This window comes from Thunnus maccoyii, chromosome 6, assembly GCF_910596095.1.
Source record: "Thunnus maccoyii chromosome 6, fThuMac1.1, whole genome shotgun sequence".
Classification (NCBI taxonomy): domain Eukaryota; kingdom Metazoa; phylum Chordata; class Actinopteri; order Scombriformes; family Scombridae; genus Thunnus; species Thunnus maccoyii.
Window position 1 is genome coordinate 11,566,191 of NC_056538.1, and position 23,390 is coordinate 11,589,580.

Genomic DNA, 23,390 nt, shown 5'->3' on the forward strand with positions numbered 1-23,390 from the left:
CACAATTAATTTAGGACTGACCCGCCTCTTAAATACCTAGTACATCCATGTGATACTGTTTATGTTCTTGAACAAGTTTAAGTTCTGGGCCCATTCCTAATAAACACTTGAGACAAAAAGTGGAACAAACAACCTTATTGACCTTAACTAGGTCTTTGGACTGGCGCTAGCTCAATAAACACAATATAGCTCTAAGTAAGTATCAGATGGAATCACTTAAACTCTGTTTCTTTATAAATTCTTCAGGACTTTCATGTCCCACAGGTCTTTTCTATCACTGTCTTTCCTCAAAGCGACTCTGTCACAAACCCCTCTCGTCTGAGCAGGCACAAGCCGGAAGCCAACACATGCCCTCTGCAGATGTCACTAGAAATTCACTGCGGCCTTTGAGGAATTGTTTTATAAGACAGCGCCTCACAACCACATTTAAACACGAGGGAGTGCATTTACAGGCAAAACGTGTTGCATAGATTGATTAGTTTGGTTTATTAGTCTTGAAGAAGGAAAAGGTGGAGGTGAACCCTTTAAAATGTGCGCTTGATCCTGAGTTTCTACAGCTCCTCCTCTTGCTAGAAGACCGGGGTCTTTTGTCCTTTTTTTTCTTCAGACAGAAGAAGAAGTGGTTTGGCCTTATGTTCTTTCTGCTTGAATTGTCCATGGCCTACTTCTGCTTTCTTAAATTCTTAATGGCCATTGAGTGTGGCAGGGAACTCTTGGACTGTGCAAGCTGCCAAGTCTTAAAATAACCTAGAAACAAACGAAGGAGATTATTAAATTATTTTCCAAATTCCTCACCCTTCATTTTCACCCACCACTCTACTTTGTAATTACTAAGTTATATATTTTGAAACTGTGTGGTGTTTAAGAATCCACAACGCAAAGGATCCATCAGTTGGATGGTGTCCAAGCTGAACATTATCACATTAAATACCTAGCTATGTCTTCCCTGGAAAGTTGTGATGTGGCATGTTTCTATGCGACAGTCTCTGGTGGGACAGCAGAAGCAGAGGACAGATTCATCAGTCCTTATAATTAGGGTCTTAATTTGAACACCTTGCTCTTCTCAGTTCATTGGCAAAGCTGCTCTCCTGCTGCTTGGCCCACAAACTAGACTGGAGCGTTATCTGGGTCGCTTGGTTACGTAGTGAGCGCTTGCTGGGTCACGTGGATCCTCTCACAGCTGATGGGCACTTGGCACAGGACAGGAGCAATAGAATCGCCCGCCAACAGGCTGGCCCACCTCTGAACAAGCCAGCCTCTCTGGGTCTCAGCTCTCAAGTCCAAAATGGTCAGTGATGCTGATCCAGATGAAAAAGCTGAAGCCAAAACATCAATCATCACATTATGCCAGCCATGCCTATGAATCAGCTATCACAGATTAACAACCTAAGAAGCTTTTCGGGATCCACAATATTGATTTTCTCATTCTCATCTACTACAAATAGCGAGATGCTTCAGTTTCATGCGCCAGAGTTAAGCTTGGAGACTACAAGAAACTGGCATCAGAAAACAACTCCAGCTTTCCAGGTTAAAAAATCCTTTTTGCAGGAGGAAGAAGAACCAGTACTTACTTTGAGTTTGTTTAGCAGCATGCAGTGGAGCGAGACAGTGATGATGAGCAACAAAGGTCGGGCAGGGCTACAATAAAATCCAGGATGCCATAATGACACGGTCTGTGACGCAACAGATTCTTATTGTACTTGATCAATGACTGCCACAATTGAGCTAATAGTCCCTTTACACCTTGCATTAAAATGCATCTTGTATCCAGATTGTGTGTAGATATGATTTAACCTGATTACATTAATACCTGGTATTAATATGTGTCTCCAGTGTCCACTTATTGAGATCTGATTTAGATCTGATCACTCTGTCCAGCTCAAATGACTGAACATCACATCCTCCTCTTGTTTGCACGGGTCCAAAACCCCCCCCCAAAAAATAAATAAACAAACAAAAAAAAGATGGTAGCCATCCTTGAAGCTGCACTATTGTATGGATTTTTGCTTGCTTTTTGAAGAGGGGGAAGAAGCCGACACTCCATCTACAAATATCTTAAATATCCATAGCTTTCTTGCTGCTTTCTTGTTAGTAGCTCGCTAACTGGCTAATGGCTGCTACCTTGCTGGTCACGTGCCATTATGTATTTCCACCCACATAGTTGTTGTATGTGGATTGCCAACGCAGTTGCATTTACACTTGTGTTCAGTGTGGTCATGAGCACCTCCGGAGATGGTTTGGCTAATTGGATCACAATCTGTCCTCAATGCGTCTTGGGTGCATTTACATCTGTACTTAATGTGGTCAAGATGTATCTGATTGCAATCCAATCTCAAATCCCAAAACATATTTTAATGCAAGGTGTAAAGGGGGTCAATGATTTAGCTGTAGTAGATAGTCTTGATATCAGAAACAATAAATAAGTTGTTGACATAACAATCTCAACTCTAGATATACTTAACTTTTGACTGTATGACATGGTCTTCATCAGCGGATAAAATTTCCTCAGTTTATTGAGAAAAAGAATATTTATTTTTAAATGGATTAATCAAACAAGATAACATGTTATTTAGTGAGCTTTAGCAGTGCTGCAGAGCCAGGTTAGCTGTTTCCAGTCTTTTAGCTAAGCTGAGCTAAACATCTGCTAGCTATAGCCTCATATCTACAGTATGACTGTATTTGACAGATGCAAGAGTGGTATCCATCTTCTCATCTAACTAACTAACTAACTAACTAACTAATTAAGCGAAATATGCGCAAATTTCCCAAAATGTTGAATTATTTCTTTAATTAACTGAAATTTTGTTTGTTGAGTCCTCATTTTCTATGTTCTTGAACAAAGAAAACTTATAGTAAAAACAAGTGCTGCTATCTCACCTCATTGGCAGATAGTTATTATTGTTATTTAAGTAAAAACTTGATCCTCACACTCGCTGCATGATTAAATCGATTGTAGGGAGAAGTGCTTTAACCCACTGCACAGCTTCTGTAAATCAGCTGGTTGATTGAATCAAACACCAGCCTGATCACAGGGAACTCCCTCATCTATTTACTGGCCTGCTGGTTAGTTTGTTGCCCCTTTCATCGCTGCAACACGCTCTGTGGCAGCATGCTTTACAATCCCAAAGTGAGGAAACCAATCCCCAGAGATTGGCGACACCCACACTAATGAAAGAAATGCCGAAAAATGTAATCTCACCAATTTCAAGGCTCATTAAGTTGTGTAACAGACGGGAGTTTGAAAAAATAATTTGAAGAGGAGCTGTAATGTGTTTTTCCCCCTCCCTGCTTCTCTCTCCCTCCCTCATCTCCTCTCTCGGTGGAAATTGCTGTGAATTAAAGTATTTTTTTTTTTACCACAGCACCAGCTGTATTAAGATGAAAACAAATTATTTTTTTTTTCTATAGAGACCATTTGTAGTTTTGTGATTTCAGGCTTTTCTGGGCCATGAAGGCATTAGTATTTCTTGGCTGTGTCGACCGTACTGTATGAGCTGAGGGTTTTACTGCTGCATTGCAAAAATCCCCCAAAATAATGTTTGATTTCAAATAAAACAAAAAACAAAAAACAAAAGAAGTTTGTGTGAGTCAGTGTGAGAGTTTTGATCAGAGCTTTTCCAGGGACAGCTCCTTGGTAGCATGACAGCTGGCCTGCTTTTTGCTTAGACTCATAATTTTACCAAAAGCCCTCCTCAGCCTGAACCTCAGAGGAATACGAAGAAGGCAAAACAACTGAATGTCTCACACACTGACAGGCGTGCACATCGTGTGGAGGTGGCTTGACAACTACTGCTGTTGTGCGTATGAGACAGAGAGCAGAAGAGTAGCTTTGCTTTGCAAAAATACAGATAATATGAAAAAACAAGTGTGTGTGTGTGAGGAAGAAGAGGGGATCATCTTCAACGTCAGGGGCTGACAACTGTTCACTTCAGCAGAGTGTCACCTCAGGAATCCTGGCTGCCACTGAGGAAATGGGAAGTGTGCAGCTGAGTTTCTGTGCCTTGTGGTCTGCGAGGAGGAGCGCGCCAGCGTCCAACAGCTGACGTTTACGACAAGCAAATCAGCAACTCTTCCTCTCCCTCCACTGACTCGCTCTACCTGTGCCCAAGGCTCCTCTGAGGAGAAAAGCCATCGCCACACTTGACTTGTAGATAGTAAAAGATACTAGACTGCCGTCATTTCAGTGCCATTCCCACACTTGTGCACAGCATGGGGATTAGCAGGATTCCAGTGTTGAAAAATTGCATTATTAGCGGGTATATTCCCTGAACAGACTGTGGAAAAGATGACATAGCATTTTAGCGTAGCAAATGTTGTCGGATGGCTTAATGAGAAATGAAAAAACTAGCTAAATGAACGATTAAATAATGGGCTGGCATTTTCTCAGTGCCAGAGGCTGCAGAGGTGGGTTTTAGTGTAAGTGCCATGGGTGCATATCTGGACTGGCAGTTTAGATACATTTCAACCTCAATTCATGCCTCTCCATTTCTTGCAAATGGCTTTCTTTCTGTTCTAATTACTGTGGTCAAACTACTGTCTGTCTTTTCAAAGAAGAAAGGTCCCAAGGAAAGTGAGTAATTATGTTTCATGGTAATTACTGACCTCTGTGCTGCACTGCAACAGCAAGAATCCACCCATTTCCTCCTCACTTTCAACCAGACTACATGCTGACTGCCCAACAAAAGGAAAGAATATCCAAAAATCTGCAGTGGGGAGTTATTGACCCAGCACTGATTTGGCAAAGTTTCAGTATGCCCTGTGGCCTTTATGACAGTATGGTTTATGTAACTGCCAATGGAGCTCATACAGATGAGCGGTCTGTAGCACACAACTTTACACACACACACATGCTCAAAAAAAACCACTCGTAGTAAAGAGCACGCACAGACACACTCCCACTGCCTGCACGGTAAGGATGAGCAGGCTGATTTCTGAAGAGCTGAAGAGGCAGGAGGAGAGGGAGGTTAGAAGATCAAAAGGGAAACAATGTTTCATCATGCAGGCTTTCAGCGGAGCAGCATCCTCCCTACGCTCAACATCGCCTTTTAGAGGCAGCAGCAGCACAGTTACAGGAATGATACGAACATGTCACTGTCATGGAAACAAGGAGGCATCTTGTTTCCCACCAACATGTATCCCTCTAAATCAGTGTGCTAAACTTATGTTGCTATGCACCAGTGAGACTGAAGACATTTAATCAACATGAGGATGGAGACAAATTTAAGATTTGTCTGTTTTAAACACAGAGATGGAAAGCATTTTTCAAACTGAATGCTATTCAGGTAAAACATCATTGGAGTTCCTCTTTATTGATGGACATTTGCATCTGTGCTATCATATTGTTTCAGCCTTTCAATCCATTGAGTTTGGTTTGATGATAATATTTCATCCAATTTTTCTGGCAACCAGTAAGAGTATGTGTAAGATTTATTTTTCAACTGTCACTTCAGGTATTACAGCGAGTAGAAAATGTACTGGTACAAGTGGGATATCAATTCATTCTTTGCCAAATAATTTTGATAGTTTCTGCCAAAATCCCCTCAATACTGGGCAATCCCAGATAATATGTCTTCCAGAACAACAGCTGCTATTGTTGACACTGTCAGTGGTGCCCTAAAAATCTTCCAGTCAAAGTCTTTCCATGAATGACTATTGATACCTTTGTGGCAACCTGCAACAAGGTGCTAAATTTAAAGCGTTTCCTTGTAGAATCTATGGGCATGCAAAAACCACTGGTATGAACAGATTTGTTCGTAAGAGGCACGTACAAGCAATTTATGACATACAGTTAAGAGAGTTTGTTGAATCCAACTTGGAACACTTGTAAAAGCAAACCTCACAGAAGAAAGTTAGAGTTTTAGGATATGAATATGAGGCCCTACATAAAAAAACTCTTCCTAATATTATACTTGCCTGTCACATCTGTCCCTATGCACCAATACATTCATGTTTTTCCTTTGTAAAAACATGAACTCCTCCAATCGGTTGTGTTATACACTGTGGAGAAAACATGCTAGCGTAAGCCTCCACATCCTTGTGGATCTGCTTTATCAAGACGTAACCAGATAAAGATTAAATTTGAAAGTCCAGCCTCGATTGTTGGGTATGAATGCATATTAATCTTGACATCCACTGAAAAAGAAATGGCTAGAAAACCTGGAGTTTAATGAGTTGCATTTTCAATCCCGTTCACCACACAAGAGCTAAAAACGAGGTACTATGGAGATGGAAAAACACACAAATATCAGGTGCAGCGAGGCAGCATCCTTTTCTGCAGGACAGATAACTGAGTTTTGCTTGGAGTGAGGAAAATAAAGGCTCGCTCTCAGCAGAAAGAAAGGAGGTGGATGTTTTAAAGGATTCTCTCTGAAACCCTCCTCGCTCCTTCCCTCACCATCCCCCGATGAATGCCTAATCAGAGATAAAACATATTTACATTTCTCTGATGTGCAATGTGCTTACAGTATATGCACACTGGATCTTCTGTTATTCTGCTTGACTCACCCTCAGTGTGTGTGCATGCCTATTTTCTTTTCTTTATGCGTGTGTGTGTGTGTGTGTGTGTGTGTATGTGTGTGTTTATATTTTCCCCTTGAAGTATCCTAATTGAAAGCCTGGAGGCGCAAATTCTGATGCAGCCTCTGTGGAATTTGCAGGCAGTATGCTACAGTAGCTGAGCTGTTTGTATGTGTGTGTGTGTGTTTCATTTAAAGGCACACAAAAACACACACATGAAAACACTGTTTGTTGACCCTGGTGTCCCTCTGAGTTTGTTAATGATTAATGAGAGGCCCAATATGTATCTCTACTCTCCATCTCCCTTGTCAACGTCATGTAATTACTGTTTTTTCTCCACCTGATTGGTTTCTCGTCTGCTTGTTTCTCCCTCTCACAGGTGTGCTGATTTGTTCACCAGTGTTAAAATGTGTGTGTGTGTGTGTGTGTGTGTGTGTGCGCGTGTGTGTGGGGGGGGGTCATGTGCATGTTTATCTGCAGAGTGAGGATAGCCCCTTTCGCCCACAGTAATCTCACTCATCGAGCTGCTGTTATTGCAATTTACACTTGGCGCAGCCCCAGAGCTGCTCAGCCGTGATGCTTCCTCCTCTCCGCTGCCCTCAGGAGTGTTATAGCTCCTCACCACCTCTGCACTCAGCCGAACACTCTCGCCGTAAACAAAATGACCTCAAGTCGCGTCTTGTATTTTAAGCCAAGTTGTAACCTGTTAAACCCTGCAGACCCTGTTCTGAGTGTAACATTGTGATTGTCATGGCCAAGTAGCTCTTACAGTGATGTTGTCTCAGAGGAGAGATTCAGAGGTTTCTAATGGCTCCACAGAGTCCTGCTGTCATGTTCACTCCAATTTTGTAGGTCCGAGTGTTTTTACTCAGGCTTATCTACTGTGTGGGTGAACAAAAAGCTACAATTATTGGTTTTATGAAACATTTCAATCATGCTCTAGAGGTGAAGGCATTTTTAACACAATCTTCAAGGATACTGTATGAATATTGTCAATAACCAATAACATTCACTCTTTGCTTTGGAGCTCGTCTTACCGATGACTAAATGTGCCTTGTTGGCTCAGCCGTCATGTGAAATATGTTATGTCCTGCTTAAAAGGTTACTGAAGGACCATGATGTTATATTTCACTGAGCTATTACCTAATTAACAGTGCTTACATAGGCTTAGTTTTATATTGAATTAAACAATTCAATTTGAACTAGGTGATTGACAAAAAAATAACTTCTACAAATAATTATTGATTAACCAGTTAAGATATTTCACAAATTCCAAACATTGCGCCAGCCTCTAAATTGTGAGAATTTGCTGTTTTCCTTTGTCTTATGTGATAATAAACTAAATATCTTTAAGTTTTGGACTGTTAAATGTATAAAACAAGCAATTTTATGACATGTGGTGAAGAAATCGTGCCTTTTTGACTTTTTTCTGACATTTTATATATCAAACGACTGTTCGAGCATATAATCGGTAGGTTAATCAATAATTAAAATAACCATCATTTGAACTCCTACTCATTATAATCCAAAACTGAAGTAAACTAGGAGAACACCATGTGTGATCGCTTGCTGATGTTTGAATGTGTTTTAACTGCGATAACTGCTTCAAATTCACTGTAAATCTTTGTACTGAACTCAACAAAAACGATTCAAATCAGCAAAGAAATGAATCATTTCCGCCTCTTGCTCACCAAACTATTAATAAAGACAAACCTTTTAGTTGATGCATTTTTTAAGATAAAAGATTATCACTTAACAACAGCTGCTATTTAACAACACACTAGCATGACAGGACAGTGACTCAAGTATGAATGTGTCAGTACATGGTAGCACAAAACAATAGTAAGAATCATAACATAAAGATCATTTGTCTTTGAGAAATGGATCACACTGATATGTTATACTTTTGAAACTATTCATGGGAACGGTAAAATGATGTAAATGCTGAACTACAGTATATAGCCTTTGCAGTGGTTTGTGCCTGTGGAACATAATATTAATTGATGTTGCAACGATGCTGCAATGTTGCAACATGATATCTCCAAAAGCAACCATGAATAACTTAACCAGATGAGCTGGAGGGCAATTTTATTTGCAGAGAGCACTGATACAGTGCCCCGTGGACCGATCGCTCTACTCTCCCTCGCTAAGCCGAGGCTAGTTTTTTGGGAGGCACATTATCGGTTTTGAAGGAGCAGCTTCTGTAGTTCCAGTGCAGGCACCAGTTCATTTCATGGCCATTACAAGAGGCTGATGGAGAGACTGAGCGCTTCCCTTTGAACTTGGATTAGTAACAGGGAAGAACAAAACACTGCTCTTATCTGGCTCTGATATTTGTTTGGAGCTGCAGGGGGGCTGGTTGAGAGCTCAGCTGTGTGACTGTTATGTGAAACACCACAAAGCAATTTGATAAGTCGTTTCACTTCAGGTTCTTTCCTGACAGGCAAATGAAAGGAGAGCACGGGTATCGTTGTGATTTGCCTGACAGGTAAACATAAACTTCACTGTTGCATGCATACATCTATAAGTGTCTCCAAGTAAGGATTTTTCAATTTTTTTTTTTTTTTTTTTACAAAATTCAGAATTGCATCAAAGACCAGCCTCAAATTAGATGTGTCTTCCCAAAAGGCGCGGGTGTGTTGTGCTATGAGCTCGCGAGGACACTTCAAACCCCTTCACCACCCATCCCTCTCCCCAGCATCAAAGCTCAGCACACGCTGTTTGAAATTCATTGAAAGCATTGGATTAATAATGCAGAAAGAGAAGCTCAGAAAAGAGGACACATAGCACGATGCCTTCTCGACTCCTCAGCTATTAAAGCATGGAAACCCTTCTGACATGACCAAATTGGAAACCTTTGAACGAGAGGGGAATAGCTGTGAAAAGGTTGCGGTGAAAGAAGCTGGAGCTAAATCCCCCAGGAGCCAGCTGGCTACACGCTACCTAAATGAAACCATTTCCTTTCTCTGTTTTGTTACCATGCCGAACCCCCAGTGCTTTCCTTCTGAATTTGTTCAAAATGGAATGAAATATGAAATGCTTGATTGAAATACAATTAAATAATAATAAGCCTTACCTACACAGCACTCTCCTTTCACAGAGTTTACAAAGTGCTTCACAAAAACAAAACAAAAAATATGAAGGATCACACAGAGCTGATACAGTTTTTCTGTCTCCTCATACTCAAGTGTTGCTGTATATCAAACATCAATTGATCAATTATTATTGTTTGACATCTTGGGAAATACGCTTATCTGCTTTTTTTTTTTTTTGCCAAAGATTGATTTCATTGATTGATTTCATTGCTCTTTCCGAAGGTAAAAAATCAGCCTACTGGCAACGATGTACAATGATGTTTCTTGTTTGTTTAATCCACACAAAAACTCAAGTGTGAAAATAACAATTTGTGGTTTCATGGGAACTATTTCTTGGCCGGGTGCAGTGACTTGCTGGAGGCTTGTAAATCCACAAATTGTTGTTTTTACATTTTCATTTTACAGATCAAACTAACAAAATGTAAATAAGTGTAAATTAGTGTAAATTAGTGAACTTTAGAAGTGCTGGTAGGCAGATTTCTTTTTACCTTTGGACAGAGCCAGGCTAGCTGTTTCCCCATTTCCAGTCTTTATGCTAAGCTAAGCTAACTGTCTCATGGCTGTAGATTCATACTTAACATACAGACATGAGAGTGGTATCAACCTTCTCACCTAACTCTTGGTAGGAGCCAAAAAAAAGGTGTTTCAAAGTCTTGGAATCTGGTTTCTAGTCATTAACATCCTAGAAACTTTTTTGACTTCAGGCCAAGACTGGAAGCCAAATTGCTGCAGTCCTGTCTCTACCACTCTTCCTGTATTTCCTTTTTCTTTCTCCAGACAAGAAGAGACAGTCAGAGAATTGGTTCAGGTCATTTATCTCCCCAATGCCAATGTTTACAAGTACATCTTAACTGCAGAGGGAGGTATTGATCCTGCTCTCCTTTTCTCTCCTGTCCTCTCATCATCCTTCTCTTCATTATAGGAAAATCAACAAAGCTCCCACCCAGGCTGTGCATATGAAAACACAAGCTGACAACCTGCCAGACAGCAATAAACTGTGCAAGTCGGTGATAAGGAGAGTGACACTGTAATTCTTGCAATAATTTCATATGAGAGATATTTTTTTCACCTCCACAAACACCGGCACATTCAAATTGACACACATTGATTGTATGGGGACTCTCAAGCCTCTAACCTCCTCTAACATGGTGTGTGGTTTGAGATGGAAACCATAAACACAACAAAAAATGCTATTAAAAATATCAGTTTTACATCACTATCTTGTTTGAGCACTTTCTGAGAGTTTCCATAAGGGAGCAGTTTCCTCTGGGGGGCCCACTTTTAAATTTATGTACATATTGAATGTGTTTGTAAGGTTTGTGGCAGTGACAGAGTGTTGGAGTGTTGAAGTTGTTGCGCTCCCTCTCTCCACTGAATCCCACCTGCTCTTTGGTTGCGGCTGTGAAGATAAATGGGCCACCAAGGCGGTCCCAAACACAGGCCTTGGGACATCAGTTATAACAGGGATAGTGAATGCTGAATTAATTATCACGGGCAGCAAATAAGAGGATCATTTGATGCTATCAGGTTTATAGTTGTGGTGAGCAGTATAATTATTTTCTTAAAACAGGTGGAAAAATCTGTCAGAACAGTAAGATAATTACATCAGATTCTTTAAGTTAATACTTACTTCCTGGAAATTTTTAGTGTACTTTACAGGTACAGTATTTAATGGTTATTTTTTAGGGCATTTCACACAAAGGGTGGTGTAATTTGGTCTACTTGTAAGAAAAAAAAGGAAAAAAAGTGTTAAGTTGGTTTAGTTGATAAGTACCTGTTCCTTATATTTGGGTTTATAGTTTTTAATTTGCAAAAAAATCTTAATAAATTGGACTCTTTATAATTCTTTAACTGACAGAAAAATCCTCAGTGTGTTGTTTTGTTGTTGTTTTGTCAAACTACATATTAGTATATTAGATTCTTTCAAAATTTCACCATCATTTCTGTAAAATGTCCTAAAACTTACTGCATTGGCAGATTTTGTGACGTATTTAAAGGAAAAAGGCTTTAAGGGATCAAACTGCAGACAGAAATAAGTTGATAAGAAGGAGATTTATTCAGTGTAATCTGACAATCACTATTCTGAATTTAACCACTACCTTATATGCATAATAATTAAATACCGGTCATTTTCAGTGAGCCTTTTAGAGCTATGTTCTATGTGTTTACAATTTATATTCATATAATGTCTGATAGTTTCTGTTTGCGAGAGAGAACCAGAAACAAATAATACGCAGCTTAAAGTCCATGTCTACCCACTGCCACCTGAATGCTGTGTGATTAATAAGAGGCTTATGATGTAACTTCTCACCACATTTCCTCCTCACTTCCTTTCCTCAGTCCATCCTTGCTCGTTTTCTTTCTTCTCCGTTCTCTTTATCATGGCCTGTGATATCCTTCCTCTTGCTCTACCGCATATTAAAAGCAGGACTATAATATGGTTCCAAGAATAGCTTTGTCTAATCTGCTCGTTGTGATGTAGTGTCACTCCTGTTCTCCCCTCCAACGCAATATCTGCTTCACTCTTTTCACGCCTCTAATGCTGTCGGCACCTGTGTGAACTCTGCAGACCTGGAGGGATATTATTCCAAAATTAATCCATTTTTTAAAAAAAACAACTGCCGTCTTTGAAAGAAACTGCCTAACATTTTAAAAGTATGGATTACAAGAAGTAATTTACACTATAAATGCAAAAGCTGCGTTAGCCATGATGTAAAGAGAATCAACAGATATCATATTATGAGGTGAAAAACTTCAAGCTGCTATTTTTAAGTGCACATCCACAAACACGCACATTTTAAAAGACATGAGGAGCGACATACATTAACACAGCAGCTCCATGTGTTATTTCTCTGGAGATCACTGCCTATTTGCAGCTTAATAGAGGAAAGCGAGTGATTTTGTAGTACAGAGGTAATATGGCATGGCAAAAATAAATGGCTGTAGAATAATGAGTTGACATTTAGGATAAATGTTTTTGCATCAGTGTGTAAAGTAATGATTATGTACATCAACGAAGTGCGGCTATGTACAATTATGTATCTCTCTCTGTCAAGAAGTCACTTTTCCTTCAGGAGATTGTTGGTTCTTTTGTTGGTGGATTTCTCATTTACATCCATTAGTCTGTCTGTTTTTAACACCTCTGAATCCTGTAATGTGCTAGTGAATTTAAATGAGGGTGAAGTAGCAACTCTAGTCTATGATTATTACCACCATTTTTTCCTCTAAAACCGTTATATGGTTTCTTTGAATGAAACCGTTCATAACACGGTAGTATATAATCTGTGTATGCACATATATTCTTCTGCTACTTGAATTTTTATGAAAATCTGGTTCCATTTCAAGTCCTTATTCTAAGCTGAAATGGTGGACAGGTCTTCAAAAAAAAAATTGAATGAAAATCTAAGAAAATTGAATTACACATCATATTTCCTATAAAAAACACACATGATGACAAGAAAACTAAGCCGCTTTGACCTCTGTAGTGTAGCATAGTTAACAGTGACACCTCAGGTTTTGTGTCACTCCTGGTCATACTGTACACATTTTGTCTGTAGGTCTTTTTTTACTGTCACAATGTGCAGGGTCTCCTCTGTCCGGCTCATTTGGTCACAACAAGGGGACCCCACAGGCTAAAATACTCCAGAGTGGAGGCTTTGCAGAGCGTGCTAGCAGATTAGGTGGCAGCTCAGCCCCCAGTAAATGTCAGAACAATCATGAGGACAAGACTTAATTAGTAAAGGGCACAGAGCAGTTGCATGTAAGTCGGCTTTCATGGGTATGATGACAGGATCATCGTCCACTGTCTTGTGGATTTCAGCTGGAAGAAAATTAACTGTGCAAAAAGAAAAAAGAAAAACAAATTCACTTTTTTTGTGTGTTGTAATTTTTGTGTTGCAGAGACAAGGATCTGGAGCAACTGCTGGCAACAACAAGACATCTGGAGGACAAGGTAAGAAAAAAAATCTGAAAATCTGTGTTTGCATGAAGTACATGATGATTTACTTTCAAATCAACAATGTTGTGTTCAAGACACCCATCAAAAAAAGAAGTCCAAAATGAAGCAGGAAACAGAACAAGCATTTTAAACTTTTGAACAATTTTTCAATAAAAAAAAAAAAAAGCTGGAAAACTGATGTTGAGGGAGACAGAAAAAAGGCAGAGAATGACTGCAGCAAACAGAGGGTGAGAGGGTAAGTGGACCAGAGTTTACAGTACATGAGCTTTAAAAGGCATGACTGACAGTAACAGGGGCTGAAGGACAGCTGCCATCGGAAACACACACACACACACACACACACACACACACACACACGCAGAGAGTACCTGACCTCAAGGCTTTGTGTCAGATCCTATCTCTGTCTCTCAAGAGTTCAGTGTGTCATGTCATCAACGACATGACATAGAGCTAATTTCATAACAAGAATTTGAATGAGTTAATTTGTCATTTTGATCAGTTTTCTGCATCTCTGTCATACACTGTACCCTCAAGTCATGACTGTGTTGCATGAGTGCATGAGCTTGGGAGCTGTGCCATTTATACTGAGGTTTGTTCAAAATAAAAATACTGCTTACTGTGGGAATCTTTAGCACATGATGGCAAATCAACGTTGCTAATAAAGTTTGTTTCACAGGGTATGTGCTGCAGTTACAGTTTTCTTAACAAGGCTTGCTCTCAGCTTTAATGTCCTGACTCAACTGGGTAAAATAATACAGACACCAGGAGACAAAACTGAGATGACCATCAGCTTGCGTAAATCCAAGTCTCTGATGATTGCCTCCCTGAGCAAAGACAGGCTGCCTGTATCCGTTCAGTCCTGGGGGAAATAAAGATCGGCTCCATGCACCAAGTGCATTACAAATCATGTTTATTGTTGAGCTTTCTGTCATTAAACCTATCACAGCACAGCAAATAAAGGCCTCAACAAGAAAACTAATATCTCCTGTGCTTTCACCTCCTCTAAATCATGGCAGTGATTTGGTGTGTCGCCCTGACTCAGCATCACATCACTGTTGGAGATGGAAGCACGAAGAGTGATGGAGAAATATTTTATAAAATAATCATCAGTGTACTTTGCACTTTATTCAATAAGTGTGTGGATAATTACCGCATGGAAAGAGGTTTAATTAGTCAGAGTAGTGCAAGCATGAAATTAAATCCTTGACAAACTTACAGATTTTTCATAGAAATGTGATTGATTAGAAACTAACTTAAACATCAAATGTCTTACCTGATGTGTAGAAATATTGATGTAAAAAGACTTAATTTAAAAGTGATTTTGGAGTGTAATGGTGCTGCTACAGTTGGTGCATTTCTACACAGAGTCACTTTAAATGACAGTAACAGAGTCACACGTTCCCATTTATCCAAAACTGAGCTTTTGCTGATGCTGTATTTCCCCTCTGATGATTCTTTATGGATCCATCACTGTTGGCCCTTCATCAGCTGTTTTGTAGCTAACTCAGCATGTAAAATCAACATCAGAGTATTGTAAGAGACAGCTGTCTGACATTGACTCAGCCCAGTGAATCAATAATTTTACCCATTTAATGCATTTTTTCCCAGTGTTTACCCCCCTGCTCAATATTTTCTTCTTCCACAAGCAAAAGACCATGAACTATCATCATCAGTGCAAAGCAAAACCAAACTTTACTGGGCCATCCTCAACTTTGTATTAGACAGATTCTGAACTCATTTTTCAATTTTATTTGGATTCACCGTATAAAACTTGTTGAAGTATGTTTGTATTCAGGGATAGGTGATATTCAAATGACCATGCAGCTAACAGTGTATTTATTAAAACAGTCAAATACAAAGTTTTAAGAATTACACAACCTTGAGCACAGAGGTGAATAACAACAACTCTACAGACTCTCAATCTGAAGAGGTCAAAAACAGTTGGCCCTCCCAAATGTCAGACAGGCAGCTGTGACTTCTAAAATAGATATAAGAGAACAAAAGTGTAATAAAGCAGGGGATAAAGTTATAAAAGTCTAAAAGAATCAAATCAATTTTAAATGATCTCATCATCCTATTCATTCTCTTCATTTTCTAATTTCTTAAACAGTCCATCTCAAATAGCAATAAAATATCCTCTATCTTAGATTCAGATGTGTTTTAAACAGCCAATAACCTGCTGGGAAAGCATGTTAGAATTAATGCCACATAATTTGTGATTGAAGGAAGCTTTAAACCAGGTGGAGGCTGCCACTGAGCCTGTTTGAAAAAAATAAATTGCTCTATTAAACAGAGTCACCGTTCAGCAACATTATTCACCAACTACAATTAAATGGGATCCAGATTAAATGAAGCAGTCGGCCGCAGTGAAACGCCATGTTGCAGGAGACTAATTTTTCACTGCCTTTAGGGTTCAGGTCTACCTTTCTATTCACTTAATAAGAAGAGAAAGTGAAGGAAAAGCTGTGGTACACACACACACACACACACACACACACACACACACACACACACCCAACAAGAGAGTCCTTGGTTGTCTGACCTTGACAATTAATTTGATTCCTGGAAAAAGTGCTTTACCGGTGTGTCTGAAGCGTGTCTCTCAATACGTAGAGACATAGAGAGCTCTTAGAGTGGGCGAGGAGGGAGTGACGCTGTTATTGACTCTTGCCCACTCTGCATACCCCCAGCAAACAGCAGAACACAGTCTTTAGTGACAATCTCTCACAGGCTCAAGGACAGCCAGAGAGAGAGAGAAATATTCATATCCGCTGGAAGCAGGACTCATTTTGAACCGTACTTGCAACTGTGACGGACCTCAGTGATGCAGCAGAGGCTGCTTACCTGATAACAGCAGTAACGGGGGAACTGGAGTATGGAAATGTTTATTGTAAAGATAACTGTGCAAGACTGAATATTTATCAAGTGGATGCAGTTGAATCAAACTTTTTTCCCACTCCACTGCATCATGTTTACCTCAAGACAAACAATACAAACTGTGCTAGAGATGTCTGGGGACCATCAGTGCTGTTGTGATGATGTTTATTCTTGATGATAAAAGAAAGAAAATAAGCGAGAAATAAAGAAAACAGGTTGCTTTGTATGTTAAAATCAGTGGTGGAAGATCCATTTATTAAGTTAAAGTGGTAATAACACAGTGTAAAAATACTCTCTTACAAGTTAATGCACTGCATTCAAAAAATTATATGAGAAAAAGTGCAAAAACATCAAAACATATCTAAATTATTTTATAAATTATTTTATGGTGTTATTATATGTGTTAAATTGTTTTGATTATTATTAGTGATCCATTCATGTATCAGAAACACTCACATGTTATAGCTGGTTGCGGTGGACTTAATTTTACTACTTTACTGTAAATTCTCAAATAGTAGTCAGGGCCTTTATTCACCTCAAGTGTAGAAAGAAAAAGGTGACTCAATGTGTATAATCCTAAAACCTGTCAGGCTTTCAATTTGAGAAACATGCAGGAAGTGCTGTTGTGTTTTACTGACAGTACCTTAACTTGACTTAACTTAACTTAACTGAACTTAAAGTCTGTATAAAGTAAAATCAGAGATTTATTTTTAAACATATTATACATGATAAAAAGTAATTGCTGAAAACATGAAAAGACTGAACTATGTGGTACTGAATTGTAAGTTTGAGCATTAAACTATTTTTCATCATTTCTGTGTTAAGGAGTTTTTGGGTGGGCCTGAAATGGTGGCTCGATGAGGTAGAGGGGTTACTAGCATGACTCCTCCCCCACTATATGAACTCTAGAGCGCACAAACAAATAGTTACTATTTTTACACCGGGTAGTTTTACAAGCTTTCATCGGAGACAACTGGGATTCACTTTGGATAATCTGCTGTTACTGGTGAACAGGGCCATTTTCGGTCAACGTTAATACTGAAAGAGTATTCTAAACCCAGCTGAAGCATCCGTTGATGGGTGGAGCCACCAGCGGCTTCGGCTTCAGCACCATCTGTGTAGCTGGGAGAACTTAACTTACATCCTGCCATTACTTGAATACTAACCTTGATTAAATAAATTACAGTATACAATGTTGGGTATTTTTAACAATGCATCATATTTTATAAGCCACAGGCTATAAGCTATATGATGCATATCTAAAATTCAGAATCTGTAGGGGTTGTTTTTCATTATGAAATTTGAATGTAACATAAATTTCTTGGTGTGTTTTTACTCCCAAATCGTTGTGAAAAAAATAAATTCATGTGCATGACAAGTGTTGATCTCATTTGTTAAAGACAGATTGACTGCTTTGAGGAATTATAGAATTTATAAATTAATGGCAGAAACATCTAAAAACAGCCATTAACTGTACATCAACTGCGCAATTATAGACACTCAATAATATTCTTCAAAAATGTGAAAAGTATGTAAAATGATGTTTGAAATTTTACCACACATTGTACTGTATGCAGATTTACTTTTTTTACAGTGTAAGAGCTATAGCTATCAAATAAAAAATATAATATTTCAAACTGCAGTGTAATAGAATAAAAGCAAATACCTGAAAACTGTACTTGAATATAGAACATACGTTAATGTACTTTGTTAATTTCCACTACTGATTGAAGCACCCTCACAAGCTCCATCCTCTGCTCCTAAAAAGCCTGTTAGTCATCTTCTGTGACATTGGACAACATGGTTAGAGTCCAGATGTTGTGTATTTGGGCCATATGCTCCATATGTTCACTGACCATATGAGTCCAATAACAACACAGACTGTCCCCGTCACTGCAACAGCTGGGGCAGTACAGGCTTACTACAGCTTAACATCATACTGTACAAACAAACCACACTAACAGAAACACTGAAGGATAGCACTTGGTAATCCTTATAATACTATCGTATGGGGAAAAAAATCATCCGCTCATTTATGCAGGACATTACAGATAAAAACTGCTCCTTTCTTCATATAAATGTTACGTTTGTAGAGTATAACTAAAGAGGACCTATTATGCTCATTTACAGCTCTATAGTTTTATTCTGGGACTCCACTAGAGTAGCTTTGCATGATTCATAGTTCAAAAAACTCTTAATAAAACTTATTTATCTTATACTGGTTCTTCTTGCAGCCCCTCAGTTCAGCCTCTGTCTCTAACATGCAGTCTTGGCTCCTGTCTTTTTAAACCCCCCCTCCCAATGAGCCTACTCTGTTCTTATTGGCCAGCTTTCCAGAAGCCATATCAGAGTCATGTCAAGTTGCCGCCGATGCAAACATGTTCCTCACTGAATTAGCAGAGCTTCGTTAGCGGTGTTAAAAAATAATCAACATAACACGACATGGAGCTATTTGGAGCTCTTTGTTCAGCGGATCAGTTAGAAATAATGCAGGGAGGAATAGTACAAGCAGAAACAGCCACAGTGATGATGATGTTTGATGAAGAGCTGTGGATGACCAGCACACCTCCACCAGGCACCTCCTGCTGTGTGATGGAAAAACACTCTCAACGTGCCAGCTCAACTCAAGTCATGGCTCAGTGTGACAACCCCCAAAACAGTGGAAAAATGCCATAATGTTAGTGGAGTGGAGCAGTGAACTTGTGCACTGTGTGTGGAGCAGATGACCATATAAAGAAATCCGTCACAAGCCGATGTCGACTCAGGCTGAAAGTAGAAAAAACAGTTGGAAACTGAGCCTTCAGAGCAGTCTGAAGCCGGTGCTTTTTGCTTACATCGATTACTTCTACATACGTTTACCAAATTATTTGGCACTGTGGCCATGTTTAATATGAACATTAGACATTGTGACATTATATATATATGATTGAAAATAAGGAAAAGCATTAAAGGTCCCCTTTAAAGAACAATGTGAAATCTGCTTCGCCAACAGCACCTCCCCCCTCGCTTCAAAGAGGCACAGGCGTAATTGCAAATTGGCTCACCTTAGAGATCAAAGTCATCCTTTTATAATTAGCTTGCAACAAGCGCTCAAAGTGAAGATGACCCATTTTCTGCGCACTTTTTAATTAGCTTTACTGTACTCAATTATAGCCATGATGAATTCATCTTATTCTGTCAGATATTGTTAGTAAATGCACACCGTTTTCACTGTTTCAGAAGCTGTCGATGCTAGAAAGAGCTGAAACTATAATTTCCTCAGCAGGTCTTTGAACATCCCACATTATCTGTTTTTTTGGGGTTTTTTTTTTCAAATGTGCCACCACATCCAAGTAGGTTACACAGACACTACACAGACACTTCCTCCCCAAAGCAAAGTAAAAGTTGACACACATTGAAAACCTAAGCGCACAGCACAAATCAATGCAGAGGTGGTCCTTCATGTGTATTTGCGTATTGATTGCTATGGTCTCTCTCACGCTTTGCTGCCCCTTTGGTGTTTCAAGGCCTTAGGGATCGTTGATGTTTTCTTGACTTTCAAAAACTGACTTTCAACTAGAAACAAACACTGGCAGCTCATTTGCACACACACACACACACTCCTACCCACTTAAACATGCACATGCATTCTACTTACACACCATAGATGTAGGTTTGCATGTGCACGTGCTCAAACACTCATGTACCCTCTGAAAACATGCGCAATGCCTTAGAGCTCTGATTCTTCAGCTTTGAAGGGTAACAGCTACTTTTCACCTGACATATGTGTATCAAATGTGTAAGGCAGCAGATGTCTTTGAGATGTAGTGTAACAACAAGGTACACAAAACAAAACAAACAAAAAAAAACACAGTCTGTCTTTTTGTGTAAAATATAGAAATAAAGTGCTATAGTAACTGCTTGGTACCAAAGTCCTAGACACTAAATCATGATGATTTGTCAAACTCGGCTGCTGTCATAGCACCAAACAATAACATACATGAACAATCCTGTACTACATAAGGTGGTTTGTACTTTTTGTTCCTTTTTGTGAAATTGAAGCATCCCTTTGAATTTAAATAAAAAAAAAGATGAAATGGCCATTTTCAACCACACATACAGTACATCTAAAGTATTAAACTTGGAGGTCAGTCCATCTGCTATAGAATGCATGTTTTGTCCTTTTTGTGTGGAGATTCATTTGCAGAGTTGAGTGCTGCAGACGCTGCTCTCGCCACGTAACGCAGGTCATGTCTTTCATGCCAGAATGCACTTACCTTTATTGTTTATTTTCATTGTCATTCACATTCACCTCTTTAATATGCCAGTGGTTTTGAAATGTGGCTGCAAGCTTATAAAAACATTTTTTATAAGCTTGTTAACAGAAGTAACATTATTAGTTTGTTAACTGGCGAGCCCAAAACACTGATTGCAATTTAATTTGGAGTGCTGGGTTTGTCTTAAAGAAAAAAATCATGCAAACTTTGCAATGCAAAGGGACTTCTGCCATGAGATCTGTCTACTTTGAAACACAAATAGAGTGTACTTATAAATGAACAGAGGACTCACTGAAAAGAAATGCAATGTAATGCATCTCAATTTTTTCATATTATGAAAAGCAATTAGGGCAGCAGCAACTAATAATTATTTTCATTTTGATGTTGTATTCACACTTTTCATTCACAATCAAAGCTCGCTATTCAATCTCTTAATATATTAAGTGTTTAGTAAATAAAATGCCAAACATTACAAATACCCACCACAGGTTTTGAAGCGGCTTACTTCATCTGATAATTTTCAATTTTACGCATTCATTTATGACATCAAACTCTCACAAAACTGTGAAAAGCAACCAATTATCACATTTGCACAGCTTTAACCACAAAATATTTTGTATTTTTACCTAATAACTTAAATGATTGTCAAACTTGAAGCAATATGTCACAATTTTAAAGCTAAATTTCACATTTCTTCACATTCATCCATTTCATGCAGGTCTACCTCAGCAACAGTCAAGGAGCTGTCATGAGCGGTCCAGTGTTTCAATGTCACCACAGGTTTATACTTTATTTCTGCCACATACTCTCACCGGCCACTTTATTAGGTACACCTGTGCAATCAATGCAATCCAATACAACAACTTATTTTCATAAATACATTTTCAGTTTTTGCAGATTTTGTCAGAAAGGCGAAGATTCTCCTTCATGTTTATTATTGAGGTCGAGGTGGGTGGTGGTGGTGTACTGGAGTGCATTATATTGAATGGTGTTCCTAATATTTTGTCCACTCCAGTAACATACATGAGGAGGAATATTAGGAACACCTTTCAATATAATGCACTCCAGTACACCACCACCCACTATGACCGCAATAATAAACATAAAGTAGAATTATCACCTTTCTGACAATGTCAACAAAAACTGAAAATGTATAAGCTTCATAAATGTAGAATTTATGGCTGAGCTGTTGTATTGGATTGTAGTAGATTACACAGGTGTACCTAATGAAATGGCGAGTGAGTGAATAATTACAATGCAAACAACTAAAACAGATATTTTTGAAAAGACAGAACATAAACACAGTATTTCAAAAAATACCATTTGCATATTTGTGAATTGGGGAAATTGTGTCTCTGAAGCAACGGTGCTGCTTTATTCATTATGAGGTGAAAATGTGTAGCGTTTGTCTCAGTTACCAATAATACATCACACACTGCAGCATCTTAAGCCCAAATACTATAGATGTCCATATATTGTGTAAAACATTACACCCTTAAAACAGACTTACACTCTACTTTCCATGATCTGTCTCTCTTGTCTCAAGGTCTAAAAGTCCTTCTTTAATGCGTCTCGTCCCCTGCTTCAACAAATCCCTCTCATGGCTCAACTGGTTTTAAGCAGTGAAATCAATAAGACGTCCCAGCTTTCACTGGGCTTCAGAGCAGCTTTTAAAACATTTTGAAAGACAGCCAACCAAGGATGATCTTATCATGTCACTTATGAACCCATTCCATCTAAACTGTGGATAAAGTTGGCAACAACATGCAGGAAAGTCATGTCTGAAGAAAATAAATCTTCTTGGGCCTCAGACCTTGTGGCATTAAGACTTCGATCTCAGCAGATACTGTACCACAAAACAACACCATAAATAAATTCATCTCTCTCTTCCTCACTGAATACAAAGACAAGATGATCCAAAATGGCACTCTGACAGCAGATATTACACTCCCATTAGGTGAAGATGGGGACACTGAAAGTGCTGCCAGAGGTAATAGGTTTGGTAATCTGTTTGTGTGTGTGTGTGTGTGTGTGTGTGTGTGTGTGTGTGTGTGTGTGTGTGTGTGTGTGTCGGGGAAGAGATGAATCCTCAACCTGAGGAAAATGATACGTCATTGTCACATCCAGCCACTGCCTCCTGTCTTATAAAAACTGATGACAATCTTCTCTCAGGCCTTAAAGCCTCTATCAAGATGATGATATGGTTCTTTTACACAAATAAATCTGATTCCTCTGAAATATTAAACTGGGCGTAATACATTTGTGACAGTTGCAAAATAAGCCGGCTACAGAGATAGTCACAGAGCGGGATCAACGTCTGTGTAAAAGGGACAGCCAGCAAGGTGGGACAGGGAGCTGACGCTGTTGTGTCACACGACACGCCTCTGAATCTGGAATACTGGCACGCTATGTAAAAGAAAACACGGGGCGGCATTATGGCGGCTTTGTTTGGTTCAGTGTAAAAAAGCAAAGGTGGCTTAGAGACGGATCTTCTTTATGGCTATAATGCGGGATCAAGACCAACATCCTCTCACTGACTGTCTACATCACAAAGAAACTGACATTGTCCACACACACAGACGTGTCAGTTAGAGAGACGAGGCAACACCTTCGAAAATTCAAATCTCTCAGGGACACCCACAGACCCTCTACTCTGGTGCTGTGAAAAGCATCCTAATGTGATATCAC

General features: G+C 39.1%; 1 protein-coding gene and 1 long non-coding RNA gene across 2 annotated transcripts in view; one reads left to right on the forward strand and one right to left on the reverse strand.

Annotated features, from left to right (window-relative positions):
- Positions 1-23,390, forward strand: part of pcp4b (Purkinje cell protein 4b) — a 39,532-nt gene that overhangs the window by 10,320 nt on the left and 5,822 nt on the right. Inside the window, exon 2 of the mRNA XM_042414778.1 lies at positions 13,512-13,563. Coding sequence (XP_042270712.1) covers positions 13,512-13,563 — 52 coding nt within the window. The remainder of the gene's footprint in view (positions 1-13,511; positions 13,564-23,390) is intronic.
- Positions 266-2,424, reverse strand: LOC121899148. Its single transcript, XR_006096633.1, has 3 exons — positions 1,572-2,424; positions 932-1,316; positions 266-747 (listed from the first exon to the last, which is right to left on the reverse strand). It is a non-coding gene; the product is annotated as an uncharacterized LOC121899148 (long non-coding RNA).